The 23,144-nt window shown below is 44.4% G+C and overlaps 3 protein-coding genes across 18 annotated transcripts in view; 2 read left to right on the top strand and 1 right to left on the bottom strand.

Annotated features, from left to right (window-relative positions):
- The window catches only part of rxrga (retinoid x receptor, gamma a), a 52,353-nt gene extending 45,711 nt beyond the window's left edge, over positions 1 to 6,642 (top strand). For both annotated transcript variants that reach the window (XM_014139718.3, XM_014139716.3), the window contains exons 6-10: positions 4,440 to 4,569; positions 4,795 to 4,927; positions 5,183 to 5,274; positions 5,527 to 5,632; positions 6,129 to 6,642. In XM_014139718.3, coding sequence (XP_013995193.1) covers positions 4,440 to 4,569; positions 4,795 to 4,927; positions 5,183 to 5,274; positions 5,527 to 5,632; positions 6,129 to 6,276 — 609 coding nt within the window. In that variant the 3' untranslated portion in view covers positions 6,277 to 6,642. The remainder of the gene's footprint in view (positions 1 to 4,439; positions 4,570 to 4,794; positions 4,928 to 5,182; positions 5,275 to 5,526; positions 5,633 to 6,128) is intronic.
- Positions 6,643 to 10,404: 3,762 nt separating this feature from the next.
- Positions 10,405 to 19,913, top strand: LOC106569000 (uncharacterized). Its single transcript, XM_045693937.2, has 14 exons — positions 10,405 to 10,543; positions 10,633 to 10,898; positions 11,068 to 11,184; positions 11,429 to 11,542; positions 11,816 to 11,878; positions 12,040 to 12,135; positions 12,645 to 12,704; positions 12,935 to 13,093; positions 13,356 to 16,622; positions 16,856 to 16,942; positions 17,208 to 17,347; positions 17,525 to 17,681; positions 17,795 to 18,022; positions 19,216 to 19,913. Exons 2-14 carry the CDS (start codon positions 10,820 to 10,822, stop codon positions 19,320 to 19,322), a joined length of 4,674 nt encoding a protein of 1,557 aa, XP_045549893.1. The 5' UTR covers positions 10,405 to 10,543; positions 10,633 to 10,819; the 3' UTR covers positions 19,323 to 19,913.
- LOC106568912 (uncharacterized) overlaps positions 19,370 to 23,144 on the bottom strand; it is a 26,214-nt gene continuing 22,439 nt past the window's right edge. For 11 of the 15 annotated variants that reach the window (XM_082960780.1, XM_082960773.1, XM_082960772.1 and 8 more), the window contains 5 exons: positions 21,066 to 21,812; positions 20,723 to 20,894; positions 20,318 to 20,427; positions 20,044 to 20,138; positions 19,370 to 19,537 (listed from right to left, as the gene is read on the bottom strand). In XM_082960780.1, the coding sequence (XP_082816906.1) occupies positions 21,793 to 21,812 (20 nt within the window). In that variant the 3' untranslated portion in view covers positions 19,370 to 19,537; positions 20,044 to 20,138; positions 20,318 to 20,427; positions 20,723 to 20,894; positions 21,066 to 21,792. Of the gene's footprint in view, positions 19,538 to 20,043; positions 20,142 to 20,317; positions 20,428 to 20,722; positions 20,895 to 21,065; positions 21,813 to 23,144 lie in introns of all 15 variants that reach the window. The other 4 variants (XM_082960778.1, XM_082960784.1, XM_082960776.1 and 1 more) reach the window with 4 other exon arrangements.

Genomic DNA, 23,144 nt, shown 5'->3' with positions numbered 1-23,144 from the left:
GTGTTTTCTATCCAAATCTACTAATTATATGCATATTCTAGTTTCTGGGCAGGAGTAGTAACCAGATTAAATCGGGTACGTTTTTTATCCGGCCGTGAAAATACTGCCCCCTATCCCAAAGAAGTTAAACAAGTGGATTCAGGGATCAAGTGTAGCTGGAGCTGGGCCTGGTTTAAGCTGGATGCCACTATAGAGGTGAAAGGAACACCACACACTTTCCCTCTTTCTCACTTTTGCTGGCACGTTGTAGAACAGATGTCCACAGGCAGAACATGTACAATGTAATAATGTGCAGTGTAGCCCAAAGATATTACTTTTGTTGTGTTGAACTTGACAGTAACACGTGTGTGTGAGTGAGGGGGGATTATAATTTGTTTTACTCAGTGAACGTTATTTTTGCACACATGTAGCCTTGTGCACTTGATCGATGTCTATAGTGGCCACTATAATAGAGCAAAAATAGAATGCCTGTTTGTTTCATTCTATTTCTACTTTAAGATGTTTTTTCCCCCAAGTGAAATATTTTAGATGTGTGTGGTCACAAGAGGTCTATTATAAAGGCTGTCATGGCTAACTGCAATATTAGTGTATTGTTTTTTTTCTCAAGACTTCACTGTCATTTGCAGTAAAGTCTAGGCAACAAATAACATTGGATTACTTTCTTTACATGTTTTAGCTGTGTTAGGTTCACATTAACCACTTTTTATTTTCCACACAGAGACTGATCATGTAGATCATATTCTTTGTTTAATTAGTTAAAAACCTGTATTTCCCCCTAGCAGGGATTTATTGCATGTTTCAGTGCAAAAAAAAGCAAGTGGCACCTTTTTGGGCCCTCAGCAGTTTGCATCCCTGAAGTATACATTGATTTAATTATGTAATATGTTTTACCCCCACACCACTTTAAATAACTTTCAAATGCTTTGGTGGACATGTTTATCTATCAGGGTGTGTAGGATGTAAATATGATCAGTCGTGCGATGTTTTGGTATGAATCCAATTTGGCTTTTACTCAAGACATTGTGCTTATTAAGGAAGTTTAGAACTCTTACATTTATAATACTACAGAAAACCTTCGCCAGGTTACTGTTGACACAAATGCCTCTGTAATTGTTAGGGTCAAATTTGTCTCCGTTCTTAAAGATTGGGGTTATGAGTCCTTGATTCCAGATGTTAGGGAAATAACCTACGCTCAGGATCAAATTAAACAGTTTTAATATAGCCAATTGAAATTTTGCACTAGTGAGTTTGAGCATCTCATTTAGGATGGATGCTATCAGGTCCAAATGCTTTTTTAATTTTGAGGGCCTGAAGTTTCTTATAGAGCTTCTGGTCAGTAATTGGGGAGTCTAATGGATTTTGATTGTCCTTTATAGCTTTTTCTAATCCATTCAACTTCTCATGAATTTGGCATTGTTCTGCGTTTGTGTCATTTTGAACGGTGTTGTAGAGTGTTTTAAAATGGGTTGTCCATATGTCACTATTTTGTATGCTAATTCCTCTTTTTTTTCCCCAATTTTGCCAGAGGTTTGTGTTTATGGACTCCTCAATTAGTGCCAGCTGCTTGCTTGCTCGCTCTCTCTCTCTCTCTCTCTCTCTCTCTCTCTCTCTCTCTGTGTCTCTCTCTCTCTCTCTGTGTCTCTCTCTCTCTCTGTGTTTCTCTGTCTCTCTCTCTCTGTCTCTCTCTCTCTGTGTCTCTCTCTCTCTCTCTGTGTCTCTCTCTCTCTGTCTCACTCTCTCTCTCTGTCTCTGTGTCTCTCTCGCTCTCTGTCTCTCTCGCTCTCTGTCTCTGTGTCTCTCTCGCTCTCTGTCTCTGTGTCTGTCTCACTCCCTCTCTCTGTCTCTGTCTCACTCTCTCTGTGTGTCAAATCGTATTCAATGTTCTAAATGCTCGTGGTCACTCTACACATGTGACTATTTGATGTTTCATTCCAAAACACAATATATCCATTTTCAGAAATGTTGGTAAATTCACATGAATTAAAACACATATTGTGAAAGAGAGAGAGCTATTATTTTTTCATCTTACCATGACATGAGCTGGTGAAAAGAAAAACTTGATTTTGTTTGAAATATATTGCAAGGTAATTTTATTTATTTGTTTCAACTATATTTTGCAAATATCAAATAGTCGATTTATTGTATCCGCTGGTTGACAGTGCATACAATGTTTATTTTTTTTACATTTAAGCAACTTTTATAACAATTTTATGCAGGGTTTACAGGTTTTTTTCATTAGGATAAATCAAGGGAAGTTTTTGTTGTTGTTGATTATATACACTTTAGGGAAGGAATTAAGGAATAATAAGGACATTGTCGCAATTAATTTGCCGGTTAAGGATGGATTGATTCTTATTGTCGGAGTGACACAGCCCGCTGTTTGCAGCCTCTGTGTGTTTGCAGGCTCCGTGCGTGTGTTTGCAGGCTCCGTGCGTGTGTTTGCAGGCTCCGTGCGTGTGTTTGCAGGCTCCGTGCGTGTGTTTGCAGGCTCCGTGCGTGTGTTTGCAGGCTCCGTGCGTGTGTTTGCAGGCTCCGTGCGTGTGTTTGCAGCCTCCGTGCGTGTGTTTGCAGCCTCCGTGCGTGTGTTTGCAGCCTCCGTGCGTGTGTTTGCAGGCTCCGTGCGTGTGTTTGCAGGCTCCGTGCGTGTGTTTGCAGCCTCCGTGCGTGTGTTTGCAGGCTCCGTGCGTGTGTTTGCAGCCAGTAGCCTATTGCGGTTTCCTCTCGCTGGATCTTGGATCTCTCCTTTTCATGACCTTGTTAAGAAAGTGTCCTCTTCAGGCCAACAGCAACAGATATCACCAGCGCCAAACTGTCGAAGGGACCCATAATAATCAAAAGGTCCACGACACTCGAGCTCAAAGCTAACGTAACGCTAGGTAGCCAGCGACCGAACAGCTGAGAGTGACAGATGTCTATCACCACATCTGGCTGACTAAACCAGGGGTTAGCCTAAATTAATAATCCAAGGTTCTGATTATGTTCCAAAGTGTGTAAAAAAATATATTTTGAGAAACCGAATTTAAGACTGAACAGATACATATAATGGAAATGATTTGCTATATGACTTTCCCTTGTTTATCAAGAATGGTTCACTACCCAAAACGACATCCAGCCAACTTGACACAACTGTGGGAGGCATGGGCCAAAGGCGGTGCAACTCGATATTAGGAAGGTGTTCCTAATGTTTTGTATGCTCAGTATATAGCAGTACATAGAGAGTTGGGCTAACTTTTAGAATTTTGAATATTGTTATAATTCTATATATTCAGTTACATTGCATTTTTTATATATTCCCCATGTAATGTTAATGGGGTGATAACATGGCTGCCGTAGAATTTTGAAGTGTCATGTATAGATGCATCATAATGCTCATTACTAGAGGGGTTGTGTCATAAACCCTCAAAGTTCCAGAATGCTGTGAAAAGGAGAAATGCTGTGGTCAGGGAGAAATCCAAACCAGTCTATTGGAATGAATGGCAGTAGAGGCATAATCCTGATTTTACTTATGCAGGAAAATAAAAGGCATTTCATGTATCAGAAATTATGTAATATAATTAGTGTCAATCTAAAATATTATCATATAATTTTAAATACAGTTCATATGGGTTTTATAAAAAAATATATATATATTTTTACATGTGAACAGACCATACATTTTTACTTAATTGGTCCCGTGTGGCTCTGTTGGTAGAGCATGGTGTTTGCAACACCAGGGTTGTGGGTTCGATTCCCACAGGGGACCAGTTCAGGAAAAAAAAAGAAAATGTATGAAATGAATGCATTCACTAGTGTAAGTCGCACTGGATAAGAGCATCTGCTAAATGACTAAAATGTAAAAATGAAATCATAAACTGATTTCAGCCAGTGTATGGCTGTGATAAATGTATGGAATCATTCCTCAACAACTGGCTGGCAAGCTAGCTAACAAACACAGTGCAGATAAATTCTTCAAATTCATTATTTCACACAATATCTTATCACAGCACTGGCAAACCATGGTTGGTTGACCAACTCCCTGACCACATGTCCATTCTTGTATTCCACTTCCTAATTCTATTATTAACGGGAGCTAACATGGCTGCCATAGAATGTTGTAGAGTGTCATGTAAATGGATCATAATACAGAAACGTCAATGTCAACTCTTTAAACACGTGTGCCTGGATATAGTGCTTTTTGGTATGAAAGAAGTGTGTCGGATATGTCGCTTAGCAGAAAAACCCATTCGAAAGCACATAGAAAGTAAATATTTTAAAAGAACAGCCATAATTCATACACTTAGAAAGGGACACCCATGAGCACTCATTTCCGATGGAAAAAATTCAAATGTGAAAAATGTGCGTTTACCCCCCCCCCCATTTGTTCCATCTATACTCCGTTTCCTCTTTCATAGCCAATTTACTGAATGTTACATGTATGTCTTTGTCTGTCTATCCGACAGACGAACGACCCGGTCACCAACATCTGCCAGGCAGCAGACAAGCAGCTATTCACCCTGGTGGAGTGGGCCAAAAGGATCCCACACTTCTCTGAGCTGCCCCTGGACGACCAGGTCATCTTATTACGAGCAGGTAGACTCCAGCTACAGCACAGCTCACCAACCAGATCACCATGCATGTTCACTTACCATAGTGCTTAACTTGCGGGGGTAAAACAGAACAGTATGTTTCATTAGCGTCTTCACCCATTACCTACTATTACACAGACATGCCCTCACCCCTCTGGACAAGTACATTGTTCTAGTCACAATCCAAGTTAAACTCACCAGTTAACCGCTGTGCATCTCTCTCTGTCAGGCTGGAATGAGCTGCTCATCGCCTCGTTCTCCCACCGCTCTGTGACAGTGAAGGACGGGATCCTCCTGGCCACGGGCCTCCACGTCCACCGCAGCAGCGCCCACAGCGCAGGAGTGGGCTCCATCTTTGACAGGTCCGAGAAAAATACCTTTGTCAACAGTGTTACTCCTTGACGTTTGGAATATGGATACCATAGACCGTAATGCATAGCCGACACTATAGCTTCATCTTCTGTAACACGGTTAAAAATCTAGCCCTGGTATTTCTACAGCAGTAGACATGTCTGTACTGATAGTTTGTTGAGCATCTATAGATGGACTGACCAAATAAAGTGTTACCGTGTTTGTTTTTCCTATGACATGGTCTTTTCTCGCGTTGTGGTCTCCAGAGTGCTGACGGAGCTGGTGTCTAAGATGAAAGACATGCAGATGGACAAGACTGAGCTGGGCTGCCTCCGAGCCATCGTCCTCTTCAACCCAGGTAACTACAATCGACGAGAAATACAACAGAGGAGGCTCATCCGGAGAGGAAGAGGAGAGTGGTCATCCTCGTTCATTTGAGCATTCACGATATTCATCCAATAAGCCAATCCATTTTTTTTCTCAACATCATTTCAACTTTCTAAGTCACCAGCCACCATGTATTACAAACTCATTACAATCACACTTCACATTTGACATAGACTGTGTGCACAAGAGTAAGTTCCTGTCTATGAATGTTCTCTGCTTCCAGATGCCAAGGGCCTGTCTAATCCTACGGAGGTGGAGGCCCTGAGAGAGAAGGTGTACGCCTCGCTGGAGTCCTACACTAAACACAGATACCCGGAGCAGCCTGGCAGGTCAGTCTCACCCCGCCAGCTTATTTTAGTGTCTGTTCCTTTCAGGCTCGATCATGCACACTAATGTCCAGTCATTCAGCAGTATCACGTGTCTCACTCAAAGGCTCTTCCTATGATCCTGCAGCTGTTGAAAGCACAGGAGGTTGGTGGCACCTTAATTGGGGGAGAACGGGCTCGTGGTAATGACCGGAGTGGAGTCAGTGGAATGGTATCAAATAGATCCAACACATGGTTTCCAGGTGTTTGATGCCATTCCTTTTTCTCTGTTTCAGGCCATTGTTATGAGCCGTTCTCCACTTAGCAGCCTCCATTGGTTGAAAGAAACTAAATAGAGGCTCTAATTTCTTCATATTCCTTCTCCACTTTAAGATGATATGTCATAATTCATCTTTATGGTTTATGTGTACCATTAAAAATCATGAATAGGCTCTGAAATGACACCCCAGACTAGAGTAATCCATCCTCCCTTCTCGCTTTTGTCTCCTCTCCCGGTCAGATTTGCCAAGCTGTTGCTGCGTCTGCCTGCGCTGCGCTCCATCGGCCTCAAGTGTCTGGAGCACCTCTTCTTCTTCAAGCTGATAGGAGACACGCCCATAGACACGTTCCTCATGGAAATGCTTGAAGCGCCGCACCAGATCACATGACACGAGTCGTACCCATTGTAAATAACCCCTGAACCCAATTCCCAGATCCCCTACCCTTACCCCGGAGCACAACTGCTATGAAATCAAACTTGAGAGTTCTTAACTTGCATATTTTGTACCAACCACAATTAATAATGTGAAAATAAAACCTTTCTATTGGTATTTTAAGAAAATGCAACACTGTAAAAGGTGAATTCTAAAGAGGATTTTATTTTTTTTTGTAAATAGAAGAGTACTAATTATCAGATCTAGCAACAACTGAATGCAACATGAAGTCTTATTTTATTCAGTGATGAATAGTATGAAATACAATGTCACTAGCATAGAATATCTGTGGAAATAAAAAATAAAAAAGACGACTTTGAACGTGATGCCTGGTCAAGTCATTGTGCCTCGCCTTCAACGTTTATTCTTAACCTCGATTTGATTGGATTTGAATTGCAGTTAGAAAAGAGAACACGACTAAATAACTCACATTCTATACATGCATGTGTCGGAGAGAAGAATCCCAGCGGAGTTTATGAACAGAACCTCACCCTTCAAATAATCCAGATGTCTGTTTTTTATGCGATACACTTTTAATAAAGTCAATGGTATGTGGTAACATCATGTTCGGCGTCCTATCGTAATCTCCTTTGCGTTTGTGAAGTAACCTATCAAAAGAGAGGACAAGCAGCGTTGGAAAGCATGAGTATGGGAAATGCGTGGAAGTCCCAAACAGTAGTAACACATGGAACCCCAGTTGATTTTATAACGCCAGTGGACCAACCAACAGCTCTCCTACTTGCCATACCTCCATTTGTGTTTCATTAGTGAAACTGTAAAATACTAGCTAATTACTCTTCTGAAATTAGAGAGGTGTCTCATAAACAGTCTGGGTTACACACAAAGTAAGGACACGTGTGTATCGCTAACTACTGCTCTTGTAAGTTACAACATGCAAATGCAATAATGGAAGGTACATGATATTTCATCACAACAACATTGCCTTTGTTTCATAAGTAGGCTACAGTACACTTGAGTATTTTATACATTTCAAAGGTCGTAGTAAAATCCTTCTTTCAAGAGTAGTGGCACATTTCACATATGCTCTTATCCAGAGCAATTAGGGTTAAGTGCCTTGCTCAAGTGTACATCGACAGATTTTTCACCTAGTGGGCTCAGGGATACGAACCAGAAGACTTTTGGTTACTGGCCCAACGGTCTTAACTACTAGGCCACCTGCCACCCATACAGAAATACAGCGATCCATCTGCATTATAACTACTGATCTAAGACTAGTCTCTTGATCATCATATCCAAATGCCAGCCATACTCTTTAGATAGGACCATTTTGCTGACCTTGGTCACATGGAAATAGGCTATAAGCTGGGGCCCAGAGTTTTTCACAGTTGTGTCACGAGGTTAGGAAAAACCTCATGGCCCACACAGGCCACACTGAACGGTGCTGTAAAGTATAGCAGCTCGGTAATTCAGATTGATAGGAACCATGGGCTGAGCCTTCCCCTCACCCACCACTGTGAGTCCAGAGGCAGACAGAGACAGACGTCATGACAAGCTGTGGATGCCTTGCCAGCCAGTGTTACTGTGGTCTGGAGGCTGAACAGACTAAAACTCTGGGACAACTTAAAAAATATTGTCTGTAGGCAGGCAGCTGGGTAGTATAGTCTAATAAGTCCTCCAACACACAGCTTCTACAGACCACCTTTTACAAGACTCGGAATTGTTTTTCTTTTTTTATCTTTATTTTGACAGGGAGTCAATGCTGAGACCAAGGTCTCTTTTCCAGATAAGCCCTGTATAGCACCACAATACACATAAAAAAAACACATTCATATACACAATAAAATACACATTATACACAACAATGCATGAAAAGAAAAACAAATCATAAAAATACACATTTTCCAGTATAAAGGTCCCCTAACAACTGTCTGAAATGCCCTAGATGTAACGAGTGTCGTGTGTGGAGGACCAAGACGCAACAGGGAAGTGTATACTCATCTTCTCTTTTTAATATATAAGAAGGAGAAACAAAATAAACACGTATACAATTAACAAAAACAACACTAACTGTTCTGTCAGGTGACAAGCACAAAACAGAATAAAACTACCCACAATCCACAATACAAACACACCCCTAATTATAGGACCTTCAATCAGAGGCAACGATAGACAGCTGCCTCCAACTGAAGGCCCCAACACCAATTAGCTAAACATAGAAATACAAACGACTAGACTGAACATAGAAATAAACTAACATAGAACAATAACCAAAACCCTGGACTAATAAATCAAATACCCCTCTACCTGGACACATACACACAACCACCCTGAACCACATAAAACAAATACCCCCTGCCACGTCCTGACCAAACTAAACACTAACAAATAACACCTTTACAGGTCAGAACGTGACACTAGAAGCACCAATTCCTCCAATTTTAAAATGCATTGTAGATCATTCCACACGCAAGTTGCAAGGAAGCCAAAGGCTGATCTATCTAACTCTCTAGACACCAAAGGAGTCTCCAGAGCTAACCAGCCCTGTGAACGGGTTTTATAACTTATGATTTTAAATCTTAACAGTGATGTCATGTAAGTCGGAGGTTTGTGGAGCAGGGCTTTGTAAACAAAAGGAGCGTAATGGTGTGATTTAGGTGACTTCAACGAGGTCCAGCCAACCTTCTGGTAAAGAATACAGTGATTAGTAATAAAACTGTCTCCTGTGATAAAACGAAGGGAGCTATGAAAAAACGGCAGTTGCACTTTGATAACTAGTATCACCATAATCAAGAACAGGTAGAAAGGTTGACCTGCACGATCGGCTTCCTGCTGACTAGAGAGAGACGAGATCTGTAATTTTTTTTTTTTTAAAGTACAAGAGAGAATCAGTCCTTTTGAGGTCAACAACCTGTAGCATTCAGCGTCTTTCATATGTTAACCTGCCGTTGTTGGGTCTAGACTTATTTGATCTAGTGAACTCATACACAATTCGGAATCGAAGATTGTTGCTTTTGGTCAAAGACAAGTGTTTATGTGAAGCCAAGAGCATGTACTATAAAGCATGTGTGTAGAGTGTGGGTGTGTTTAAGAGTGCTCTTTGAAGCGCTCACTATTTTCATTCTTAAAACATACGGCCTCGTACAGACGGTTTGAATAATGTCTACAACATGTTCGTAGGAGGGGTAGAAGACATTACCTCAGAACAGAACCAGGAGATAATAATGTTCTTTCTTGAATGGACTCTTTTGTTCCAAACGCTCCACAAGCATCAAGAGGTCGGCCACCTCACAAAGAAGCTGCTGCTTAATTAGCACTTGTTTTTTCAATCACGAATGGTAGTGAGAGTAACTGCGGTGTTGGGGTTTGCCTCTCATTGTTATTGTAGCAAGACCAAATGACTGGAAGATCTTGTGTTGTACATAGACCTACTCTGAGAGAGATGAAGGCCACAATAAAGGTGTGCTAAATGATATACGTTCAAGTCATTTCACACAATTCAGTTGCTACATTATCACTTGGGTCCAGAGATTTTCCTGACCATATGACCTGACAAGGGAAAAACTTTAAGAGCCCACTTCACGTGGTCAGGACAAACTCAGGGCCCCAATTATCACATTATAGAGGATTTAAATTTGCCTAGTAATGGTTCATCATGTTCCAGTGAGTTACTGGAAAGAACACTATACTCCAGCCAAAGAATATAGTTAAAATATCACGTAAAAAATCTACATCTGTTATTTTTGTTGTTTAATACAGTATTATCATATTGGTTTAACGTTCAAGCCCTGAGAGTGAAAGTTTGACCACGCTCTGTGGTCCGACCACGTTGTGAATCACATGAGAAAAATCCAACATTTTAACCATCTGAGGTTGTTTGGCGAACTTTAATAAAGATAATAACAACCAATTAAACGTGTAGTTGTTTGAGTCCGTACAGAGTTGCGGGAACAACCATGCAGGTCTGGTTAACAGAAAGAACGTGGTGTGTTTTTTGGGGACCCTTGTAAAGGCAAGGTCGTCACCTCGCTGTGATGTCATCATTGTCTAAGGCCACAGACACTCTTCCAGTTTCTTATACCACGCCTCAACACGCCTGGCCAGTCTAGTTCTACTTCCTGTTAGTGCGTAGGAGGTCTCTGCATCATTTTGTGGTTTTAATTGGGGCTGTATTTGGACTAATTAAAAATGTCCTGCCCTAGCTGTCACTCCAAAAGCAGCCGTTCACACTATATAAAGGCCATTGGGAGTTAGGGAGAGCAAGGTGAGTTGACTGGAGTTGACTTGTGTGAAGGTGATTGGCTTTCTCTTATTTTCAGTTTCTAATCTTATAATTATTTCTATGTATTTCAGGGACCTATGAAGATGAATATGTGAAGAGAGCGCATTCTTGTTTAGTTATGGTTGGACCATTGGAATGTAACTTTGTAACACTCCGTTATGAATCAAATCAAAGAGGAAGATGTTTTTTTTTCCCTAGAAAGGACAAAGAAAGGTATTTCATGCTCTTGTTTCTCTATTCTAGTTGAAACTGAAAGTCATGATGACTGCATCATCGCTGCTGGCTGCCCTCGTGGTGGTGACCTGCGCTGCTCTTTTGCCATTCTCTGCTGCTCAAAGTAAGAAGCCATTGTCTGGTACAGGGGCCACATTATATGCTGAATATATGTGACACTGTCAATGTCAACAGTTCTGTAAGTCGCTATGGACCTTTTTAATGGTAGTACTAAATGTACAGTAATTGTTGTTTTTGAGCTCATCCCCTATTACTGTGACCCCAACCTTCAGCCAGTTGCAGTGGTCGATGTGGTGACCCGTTCACTCGTGGTCAGCCCTGCCAGTGTGACGCCAGCTGCCTCACTCACGACGAGTGCTGCAAGGACTTTGAGGCTCACTGCACTTTCGGTAAGACTGATGCTATTACTATGATATTACTATGCCATAATTCAATTCTCAATTATTTCAATGTAATTAGGATGGTTATTCATTAAACATTAGAGTCTGCATACATGCATGGATGTAAACATGTGTTGATGTACCTGAAACTCCAACTTTGTGACAGGCCAAGTCATCCATCAATGGTGTAGTAAACAGGACCAAAGTGTGTGTGTGTTGGTGAATATCATGGTCCATTTCTTCTCTCTTGCAGGTGAGTCGTGCAGTGGTAGGTGTGGTGAATCGTTCAGACGAGGCAGGCTTTGTGATTGTGACCCAGGCTGTGTCCGCTACGACACCTGTTGCCGTGACTACCAGAACCACTGTGGTATGAACAAAAACTATCTTTATGAAAGGACTAATTACAGAATATCAACACTTTATCATGATATCTTGAGTTAGTTCAATTTAACCAGCACAATGCAACCAATAATCAATTGAATTTGTCTGTCCCACAGAAAACAGGTCTAAAGAACAATGCCTATGTAGTAAATTATTAACAGTGAGTTGATGGGTCGAATTGAATGGCCCATGTTCGAATTGTAAAAAAAAAAAAAATGCATGCACAAATATCACAATATCAAACTTTCTTCTGTTTTAGATGCCACTACAACTCCACCACCAACTCAGAGGATCAAGCCGGATGCCAAGAAAAAGCCAACAGGTTCAGTTACCATCTTTGTCTTTGTAGCAAAGTAACTGCATGGATCAACAGATCTTGTGCACCCTGATTATACTGTAGGCCAAACAGGCTCTGGATGCTAGGTTAGAGTGGGCCATTTTAAACAATAGAAACATTAGCTTATTGCAATACATTTTCTTTAGTGCCTCCCAAGAACAAACCCATCAGCGAGACAGAATTTAAGAGTCTCAAATCTCCCAAGAAACCTTCAAACAGCGAGAGTGAGGAAAGCAGCCAAGGTACGTGTGTACCTGCCATGTTTTGCATTTTAGGTGGGGCCCTGATTTTCTACTGACCGTATGACTGCCAGGAAAAACTCAGGGCACAAGTTATGGCTTTCCATTGGCTGTGTGATAACCAATGGCATAGAAAGGCTTCAGAATCCTACAATAGACTGAGGGAACTATAGTGTCAATCGTCAAATAATTTAACAAGGCAATGCTTGTGGACTGGAAGAGCAGCTAGCCTCCATTTGGTTACATGGGTTGATCAGTGACTGCATGTGAGAATGTAACCCATAACAGGCCTCTCTATAGGCTATTGGCAGGGTTGCGTAGGTTACTTTCTGAATGCAATTTGTTACTCCCCAACCCTGGCTATTGGTGTATGGAGGTCAGATGAGATAAAAGCGATAATTGTACTGTTACTTGCAACAGTTTCCAGGGGCTGAGAATGTGTATATCTTTTCCCTCTGGGTCTTAAAACACAACCGTTGTTCAATTTATTGTGTTTTTTGTTATGTTTTCAGACCAGAGCCAGACCATATACCCTTCTCCATCCGACCTCTTCCCTGAGACTCAGGACTATGGTAAGTTTAGGCTATTGGTGGTGCTCTTGTCCATCATTGACACTGTCAGAACACAGCAACAGAGAAGTGAAGAGATTGAGGACTTTGTCAGTAGACAAGGAGCTTGTGCTGAGCAACACACTTGATTAAGAACAACAGCTACCAACATGCTAGACTCAGTCATTGTTTTATATTTTCTATGGTAGGTTTACCCCGTGGATTCCTGTAACCCGTTTCTGTGTTTCACACAGATACCAACGGCCCTTACCCTGGATCCAGCAGCCCCAAGAGCCAGAGTCACTATTCTCTTTTCTCTGAGGACCCAGCTTCCCCTTTGAACCCTGACTTCTACCCTCTGACTGACAGCTTCAATGGTCCCAGCTCCACAGCCCCAGCTACTGTCATGGATGGTGAGAGCTCATACAATTTGAAATATACAATATGGCAAAGTGTTTGATAAAAGTATTGTCTGAGAAAGTGACAGAAAGGCTGGTTATTATTTATGTTTTGAAGTAGTCGAGCGACAAGGGCAAAGTTCTTAATGCATATAAGTAGACTTAGGAGAAATCCAATGTTTTCTGAGTGCTGATGCATTGTGTAGTATTTTGTATGCCAGCTTGTGTTTGTTTGTATGTACATGTTCTAACATCCTTCATCTTACCTCCTGTGAAGCTCTGAGTGATGCAGCCACCAGTCTCTTGGAGGGAATCTCCCCCCTCCTCCCTACACCCATGGCCACCACTCCCTCTGCCCTGCCTTCCTTCACTGGTCAGCTCCCTGGACCTGCTAACTTCCCATCCACTGGCTTGCCCATGCCCAGCCATGGTGGACCCTCAGCGGGTAACGCTGGCCCCCGGGCCCTGTTGTCTGGACCTCCCCTGCTCCCTACTCTGGCAGATATCGCCAAGGCCTTGGGGCTAAAGAACCCCATCACTCTGGCAGACATAGCCAAGGCCATGGGGCTCAACACTGCCAATGACCCAATCACTTTGGCAAACATAGCCAAGGCCTTGGGGTTCAACAACCCCAATGATCCTAAACCTCCCCAAAACCCCAAGAACTCCATCGTTCTGGCAGACATAGCCGAAGCAATGGGGCTTAACTCCCCCAATGACCCAATCACTTTGGCAAACATAGCCAAGGCCTTGGGGTTCAAGAGCCCCAACGACCCTAAACCCCGGCAAGACCCCAGCTCTCTGGCAGACATAGCCAAGGCCTTGGGGCTCAACTCCCCCAATGACCCCATCACATTGGCAAACATAGCGAAGGCCTTGGGGTTCAACAACTCCAATGACCCTAAACCTCCCCAAAACCCCAACAACCCCATCACTCTGGTAGACATAGCCAAGGCCTTGGGGCTCAACAGCCCCAACGACCCCATCACTTTGGCAAACATAGCCAAGGCCTTGGGATTCAACGACCCCAATGCTCCTAAAAACCCCCAATACCCCAGCTCTCTGGCAGACATAGCCAAGGCATTAGGCTACAACATCAACGAACCCATTACTTTGGCAGACATAGCCAAGGCCTTAGGGCTCAAAAAAGAAAACAACCCCTTCACTCTGGCAGACATAGCCAAGGCCTTAGGGCTCAAAACCCCCAAAGACCCCATCACGTTGGCAAACATAGCCAAGGCCTTGGGGCTCAAAGACCCCAGCACTCTGGCAGACATAGCCAAGGCCTTAGGGTTCAACAACCCCAACGACCCTAAACCCCCCCAAACCCCCAGCTATCTGTCAGACATAGCTAAGGCCTTAGGGCTGAACAGCCCCAATGACCCAATCACTTTGGCAAACATAGCCAGGGTCTTGGGGCTGAACGACCCCAACAAACCCATCACTCTGGCAGACATAGCCAAGGCCTTGGGGCTCAATGACTCCAGCAAATTGGCAGACATAGCCAAGGCCTTGGGGGTCAAGAACTCCAACAAACCCATCACTCTGGAAGACATAGCCAAGGTTTTGGGATTCAAAAACCCCAAAGATCCAAACACTCTGGCAGATGTAGCCACGGCCTTGGGGCTCAACGACCCCTACAAACCCATCACTCTGGCAGACATAGCAACGGCGTTGGGACTCAGTGACCCCAGCACTCTGGCAGACATAGCCAAGGCCTTGGGGGTCAACAGCCCCAACGACCCTAAAAGACCCAGCAACCACAACACTCTGGCAGACATAGCCAAGGCACTGGGGCTCAACGACCCCAACAAACCCATCACTCTGGCAGACATAGCCAAGGCCTTGGGGGTCAACAACCCCAACGACCCTAAACCCCCCCAAAACCCCAACAAACCCATCACTCTGGCAGACATAGCCAAGGCCTTAGGGCTCAAAACACCCAACAACCCCTTCACTCTGGCAGACATAACCAAGACCTTAGGGCTCAAAACCCCCAAAGACCCCATCACTTTGGCAAACATAGCCAAGGCCTTGGGGCTCAAAGACCCCAGCACTCTTGCAGACATAGCCAAGGCCTTAGGGTTCAACAACCCCAACGACCCTAAACCCCCCCAAAACCCCAGCTATCTGTCAGACATAGCTAAGGCCTTAGGGCTCAACAGCCCCAATGACCCAATCACTTTGGCAAACATAGCCAGGGCCTTGGGGCTGAACGACCCCAACAAACCAATCACACTGGCAGACATAGCCAATGCCTTGGGTCTCAATGACTCCAGAACTTTAGCAGACATAGCCAAGCCCTTGGGGGTCAAGAACCCAAACAAACCCATCACTCTGGCAGACATAGCCAAGGTTTTGGGATTCAAAAACCCCAACGACCCTAAAACCTCCCAAAACCCCAACACTCTGGCAGATGTAGCCAAGGCCTTGGGGCTCAACGACCCCTACACACTCATCACTCTGGCAGACATAGCCACGGCGTTGGGACTCAGTGACCCCAGCACTCTGGCAGACGTAGCAAAGGCCTTGGGGGTCAACAGCCCCAACGACCCTAAAAGACCCAGCAACAGCAACACTCTGGCAGACATAGCCAAAGCACTGGGGCTCAACGACCCCAACAAACCCATCACTCTGGCAGACATAGCCAAGGCCTTGGGGGTCAACAACCCCAACGACCCTAAACCCCCCCAAAACCCCAACGAACCCATCACTCTGGCAGACATAGCCAAGGCCTTAGGGCTCAAAACACCCAACAACCCCTTCACTCTGGCAGACATAACCAAGGCCTTAGGGCTCAAAACCCCCAAAGACCCCATCACTTTGGCAAACATAGCCAAGGCCTTGGGGCTCAAAGACCCCAGCACTCTTGCAGACATAGCCAAGGCCTTAGGGTTCAACAACCCCAACGACCCTAAACCCCCCCAAAACCCCAGCTATCTGTCAGACATAGCTAAGGCCTTAGGGCTCAACAGCCCCAATGACCCAATCACTTTGGCAAACATAGCCAGGGCCTTGGGGCTGAACGACCCCAACAAACCAATCACACTGGCAGACATAGCCAACGCCTTGGGTCTCAATGACTCCAGCACTTTAGCAGACATAGCCAAGCCCTTGGGGGTCAAGAACCCCAACAAACCCATCACTCTGGCAGACATAGCCAAGGTTTTGGGATTCAAAAACCCCAACGACCCTAAAACCTCCCAAAACCCCAACACTCTGGCAGATGTAGCCAAGGCCTTGGGGCTCAACGACCCCTACACACCCATCACTCTGGCAGACATAGCCACGGCGTTGGGACTCAGTGACCCCAGCACTCTGGCAGACGTAGCCAAGGCCTTGGGGGTCAACAGCCCCAACGACCCTAAAAAACCCAGCAACCGCAACACTCTGGCAGACATAGCCAAGGCACTGGGGCTCAACGACCCCAACAAACCCATCACTCTGGCAGACATAGCCAAGGCCTTGGGACTCAAAGACCCCAGCACTACAGCAGAAATAACCAAGTCCTTGGGCTACAACAACCCCAACACAGGTCTACCAGGTAGGAATGCTATGTAGATTGGATACTATGTTGTGTTTCTACATCAGTAATCTTTAGGATGTCTACTGCATCAATTGAGTATTGATTTAATGTGCATGTAATCAGAGTCAAGTAGGTATTTAGCGATTAAACAGTAAGTTATACTTATTATATTATACAGTAAATGACAACAATAAACATTGTTCACAATTTTAATGGCTTCTCCCCACACGGACGTGAACTCTTTACTCTAGATGCCGACAGTAACCCAGACCTCTGCAGTGACCTGCCCATCAACGGATTGACCACTCTGGCCAACGGAACCATTCTCATCTTCAAGGGTATGTGTGTGTGGAGCATAGTGGCCTAGCTCGTGACTAGCTCGTGGCTAGCTCTTGGCTAGCTCTGTCCTATCTCACTCATTACTTACTGATCAAATATTTATGAAGGTCAAGTAGCTTTTCCAAAGAAGCAAAAAAATATGAATATTTCTCTGCTCCTTTCTTTTCCTGAAATAGCATAACAATGTGTAGCCTATAACCCTAAAGGAAATAGTTACTTGATGCATCGTTTCCTAATGATTGTGGTTCTGTTGCCCCCAACCAGGTCATTTCTTCTGGACGATGGATCCCATCACCAAGGACCATGGGCCGGCCCGCAACATCACAGAGGAGCTGGGCATCCCCTCCCCCATCGACAGTGCCTTCACCCGCACCAACTGCCAGGACAAGAGCTACATCATCAAGGTGCTGTAGAACTGCCGGGGGAAAAACCTAGAACCTGGGAAAAGCTCAGTGGGTTGGGGCAGTGGATATGCCTAGGTGGAACCTAATGACCTAAACACTTTCGATGGGATTGGGATATTGTCACATGGATCCTTTTTGCATAGCCTATATAATGTCCCCATCTCTTGTCCATCTCAGGGTGATGACTACTGGGGGATGGATAATGGCAACATGGAGCCTGGTTACCCCAAATCTGTTGCCTCTGGTTTTCATGGTCTGACTGGCACCATCACTGCAGCCCTGCCTGTGCCTGCAACCAGGAGGAGGCCTGAGTCTGTCTACTTCTTCAAGAAAGGTAAAGGAGAGCTTGAGGATTACCACTACCGAACCTACTCCCATTGCTTAACGTGATGAGTTACACCAATGAGTTCGCTATCCTCAATCCACATCCATTTCTTTCTCCCACAGGAGGCACCATGCAGAAATACTCATACCATGCTGGAAGTAGCACTGTCTGTGGCAGGAAATCCAAGTCCAGTACAAAGAAACGCCACGCTCGCCAAACAGAGATGAGTCTGGGAGCCGAGATCAACATCAAGCTGGCTCTGAAAGGCTTTCCCTCCTCAGTGACCTCAGCGGTGTCTGTCCCCAGCCCCAAGAAGGCCGACGGATACGACTACTTCCTCTTCGCTGGACGTAAGTCTATGACAATGTTCACGATGTACTGTACATCTGATAACCAAAATATCTATTACATCAGCAAAATACTGTTTATGGGTCTTTCTATAAACTAGGGTACAAGTGAGGATTTCCTACACTGGACGACTTGGGGGATCATAGCTATAGTCAATCAAATTCACGACTTGATTTAAAACCTATGTTTAACCGTTATCATGGTTGGTGTCTTGACGATTTGTCCAAAGTCATGCGACATAAAACATTACTTTTCTGTCCTTGCATTTATGGCAGTGTAAGTTGTCGTTGATTCATATATTAAGCATTAATCAGTAAAATGAATGGACTTGAACCCTGTAAGAATCCTGGATCTAGCAGTCGGACAGTTTTTTGTATAGAGATCTCAGGAATGCAGTGTAACTACCTAGCATTTTGTGTCTCCTTACGTTACGGGGTGAAAACAGTTAATGGGCACACAAATCCAAAACAATATATGCATTGAAAAATTTGAAAGCTTCTAACCGAAAGGGTCACGTTACCTTGATATGTAAAACATAAATCGATATGGTCATTAATGTGGTTCTTCAATAATTATGCATAATCCTTGTTGGATGCGCATTTGGTGTCCAGTTGATTACTAGCATGCTAATAAATACCCATAGACTTACAGTCATTGCGCTAACGCTAGTTAGCATTGGCTCACGGAACTTACCTCAAACTTGCTTCATACGGGACAGAGACATCAAAATGGTATCCAAAAGTTCATCTGACTCTGGGGAAGTAGATAAAGGGCCTAATTTCCCAAAGTATCCCTTTAAAGGATTATTTTAGGCCTATGTTGATGTATAAGAGGAGTTATGGGCCAACATGCATATATTCACTTTTATTCCTCTAAGTACACATGTGGAACGGCATGAAAATCAGTTTTATTTAAAACCATTTTGAAATGTTGAACCCAATGTCAGACATTGGCCCCATGATTTATAGAAAGACCCTTATACAGAAAATACCAGTTCAAAATAAATAAGTAATGATCCAGTATAATAATGAAGTATTACTGGTATATTCTATCATATGTTGTATTTGTCAGATGCATAAACATTGCCTTGACATGCAATTCTTAAATATCCTGTGCAACTGCAGCTGTTCTGTTGAAAAAGGGTCTAGTAAAACTTTAAGTCAATATGTTAACACGAACACTATTCCCTTTTTAGCTCTGTACTTCAACATCAAGATATCTGGTGATCTGCCTGCTCTGGCCAAACCAGACAACGCTGATCCCCGCCAAAACTCCATCACGAAGTGGCTCAAGTGTATCTAGAGCATTCCCTATGGATGGACCAACAACGCACAAAGCACACCTATGGCAACCATTTTCTTTTTTTTATTACATCGTACGATCACAAATTGGTAGGATTTTTAAATAGACTAAGACACGATGATTGAGACTTGGGAGTAAGGGAATGGAGCAGTCCATGATGACATCATTAGTGGGGTAGGTTTCCTCTACTTCTTCCTGCTCGTGGGAAGCCCATACTTTGAATGGAAGGGGTGAGAAGAGACCGGTTCAATCTTAGCCATTAGACATCATCCAAAATTGCCACTTCATGAAGTTTATAACTCTCAATTGTGTTTCTTAAGCTCGGCTCACTAGAGCTTCTTTGAATGTTGTTTTGATGTGCATCGAAATAGCTACCTCTCTGAACTCAAACATCAGCTAAAACATTTGACAAGACCCCACGTTAAGACCACACCAGGTGGGTTTAAATATCTCTTGCATGACCGGAACCCTGCTCCAAACTTTCTTGTGTCACATGTAATCCAACATGCCAAACAAAAGTATACAATGTATCCTATGTGTCGCTTACTTTCTCTGGCTTCATCAAACTAATAAAGTAAAGCTTCTCATCTACTTTGTTGTGCCGTGTGTTTCTATGATGTAAGAGTATGGTGGCGACACCACTGCTCAGTTGAATGGACTCATACCATGTTGTTCTGGGTTAAAAGTAGCCTTCAAGACTTAAAAAGAGATGAACGCTCACCTCCTCTGGGGATGAGCGACCTGCCTCCGTTGGCTGTCCTCATGGGCAGAGAGCGCTGGGCTATGGGGCGGCCGGAGGGCTTGGGCTGCACACTGCTACTGGTGTCGAGAGAGTGAGAGTGAGAGAGAGAGAGAGAGAGAGAGATAGAAAGAGGTTGGGAGCAGGGAATAGAGAAGGTTAAGATAAGAGAACAAGAAAGAGAGACTGAAAAAGAAAAGTGTGTGAGAGAGTTTGTGACAAAGAGAGACGCTGAAAGAGGGAAAGCTGTACTGACCGGCCAAGCTGGAGGTAGGCTCCTGGCTTGTGGAAGAAAGACTGGCATCGTCTGACAGCTGGGCAGAGTCCATCTCAGCCTGGCTATCCATTGACGCTTAACCACTGGTACTGAGAGGAAAGAAAAGTGTGTATGAGCAACACAAATGCAGTGTATTCTGAAAGTATTCAGATCACTGTGCTTTTTCCACATTTTGTTACATTAAATTGTTTTTTTTCTTCAATCTACACACAATACCCCATAATGACAAAGCAAAAACTGGTTTTAAGAATGTTTTGCAAATTCGTTCCAAATAAAAAACAGAAATATCAAATTTACATAAGTATTCAGATCCTTTACTCTGAATATTTGGCAGCGATTACAGCCTCAAGTCGTCTTGGGTATGACGCTACAAGCCTGGCACACCTGTATTTGTGGAGTTTCTCCCATTCTTCTCTGCAGATCCTCTCAAGCTCTGTCAGGTTGGATGGGGAGAGTTGCTGCACAGATATTTTCAGGTCTCTCCAGAGATCTGGCTGGGCCACTCAAGGACATTCAGAGACGTGTCCCGAAGCCACTCCTGACTTGCAGACAGCCTCTGTGGGATAAACAACCACAAGGACACTAAATTAAACAAAACATTTTTGCACAGCTGATTCAGAGCACATTTTGAGTATTGTATTTGAGTATCAAGCTTGTTAGTACAGGTTACATCTGAATATCTGTATCTACGTCAGAAAGCCCATGTTTTTCTGGATCAGGTTCTTACCCGTGCGGGTTGGGGTCCCAGGCCCAGCTCAGGACCAGGAGGCTGAATGTAGAGGAGTGGGGGCAGGGGGTCGGCGGGGAACGGACTGGGGCAGGCACCCCTGACGGGGGTCCAGGCTGAAGCTGGGGACAGAGGAAGAGGAGGTAGAGAAGGAAAAGGCGGTAGTAGTACTAGAGGTAGGCTGTAGTAGTTCTCTTGGGGGGGGGGGGGGGGTTCGGACATGGCCATGGGCAAGGACTCGTGGTGATGCTGCTCCACTCACCTGGAAGCAGAGGAAAGGACTCATGTCTCGGACTCTGATACAGCAGGCACTAAGTCACACACATCTGCCCGAAGTTTCTATACTATCTGTTTATTTTCCCAGCATCGAAAGTGAAAGGTGAATTTTACACAATACGGCATCCATATTAGGAAGTCTCAATTGTCATACAAAATGCTCTCAGTTGTCGGCCAAAACTCCCTCAGTCGTCAGTGTTTCATCTGCTGACAACTGAGGGACTTCCTAATATGAATCCCGTACATAACAGTCCATCTCTCCCTCGCCGCTCTGTGAGTCAGCCTGTTTCTGGGAGCTGGAGTCTGTAGCTCCCATGCTCTCCTCAAACTCCGAAGCAGGCTCCGTGGTCTCAGGGACCGTCACGTTTCCCTCTCATTCGTACGGCTCGTTGGTGTCTCCGCTCCCCTCGTAGCGCTCCTCTTCTTCCATCCCCTGGTCGTCGCATCATCATCATCCTCCTCGTCCTCTACCTCATAGTAGGAAAATAAGAAATATGAATTTCAATTGCTTTAATATATAAATCAAATGTACTTATCAACTAGGGTTCCACCTTCAGAGGACTGCAGCCCTGCAGGGGTTAACACACATAGGGGTTCAAGGTCAAGTTAAAAGTATACCATCTTTTTCTACCCTGGGGGACATTATACCATCTATTGCTGCCCTGGGGGACAGTATACCATCTATTGCTGCCCTGGGGGACAGTATACCATCTATTGCTGCCCTGGGGGACAGTATACCATCTATTGCTGCCCTGGGGGACAGTATACCATCTATTGCTGCCCTGGGGGACAGTATACCATCTATTGCTGCCCTGGGGGACAGTATACCATCTATTGCTGCCCTGGGGACAGTATACCATCTATTGTTGCCCTGGGGACAGTATACCATCTATTGCTGCCCTGGCGGACAGTATACCATCATTGTGCCCTGGGGACAGTATACCATCTATTGCTGCCCTGGGGGACAGTATACCATCTATTGCTGCCCTGGGGGACAGTATACCATCTATTGCTGCCCTGGGGACAGTATACCATCTATTGCTGCCCTGGGGGACAGTATACCATCTATTGCTGCCCTGGGGACAGTATACCATCTATTGCTGCCCTGGGGGACAGTATACCATCTATTGTCTGCCCTAGGGGGACAGTATACCATCTATTGCTGCCCTGGGGGACAGTATACCATCTATTGTTGCCCTGGGGACAGTATACCATCTATTGCTGCCCTGGGGGACAGTATACCATCTATTGCTGCCCTGGGGGACAGTATACCATCTATTGCTGCCCTGGGGGACAGTATACCATCTATTGCTGCCCTGGGGACAGTATACCATCTATTGCTGCCCTGGGGGACAGTATACCATCTATTGCTGCCCTGGGGGACAGTATACATGTATTGCTGCCCTGGGGGACAGTATACCATCTATTGCTGCCCTGGGGACAGTATACTATTTATTGCTGCCCTGGGGGACAGTATACATTTATTGCTGCCCTGGGGACATTATACTATCTATTGCTGCCCTGGGGACATTATACTATCTATTGCTGCCCTGTGGAGCAGTATACCATCTATTGCTGCCCTGGGGACAGAATACTATCTATTGCTGCCCTGGGGAGCAGTATACTATCTATTGCTGCCCTGGGGAGCAGTATACCATCTATTGCTGCCCTGGGGAGCAGTATACCATCTATTGCTGCCCTGGGGACAGTATACTATCTACTGCTGCCCTGGGGAGCAGTATACTATCTATTGCTGCCCTGGGGAGCAGAATACTATCTATTGCTGCCCTGAGGACAGTATAC

The sequence above is a fragment of the Salmo salar genome, chromosome 14 (assembly GCF_965601325.2).
Source record: "Salmo salar chromosome 14, fSalSal1, whole genome shotgun sequence".
Taxonomy (NCBI): Eukaryota; Metazoa; Chordata; class Actinopteri; order Salmoniformes; family Salmonidae; genus Salmo; species Salmo salar.
This window is presented reverse-complemented; position numbering and strand designations above follow the sequence as displayed.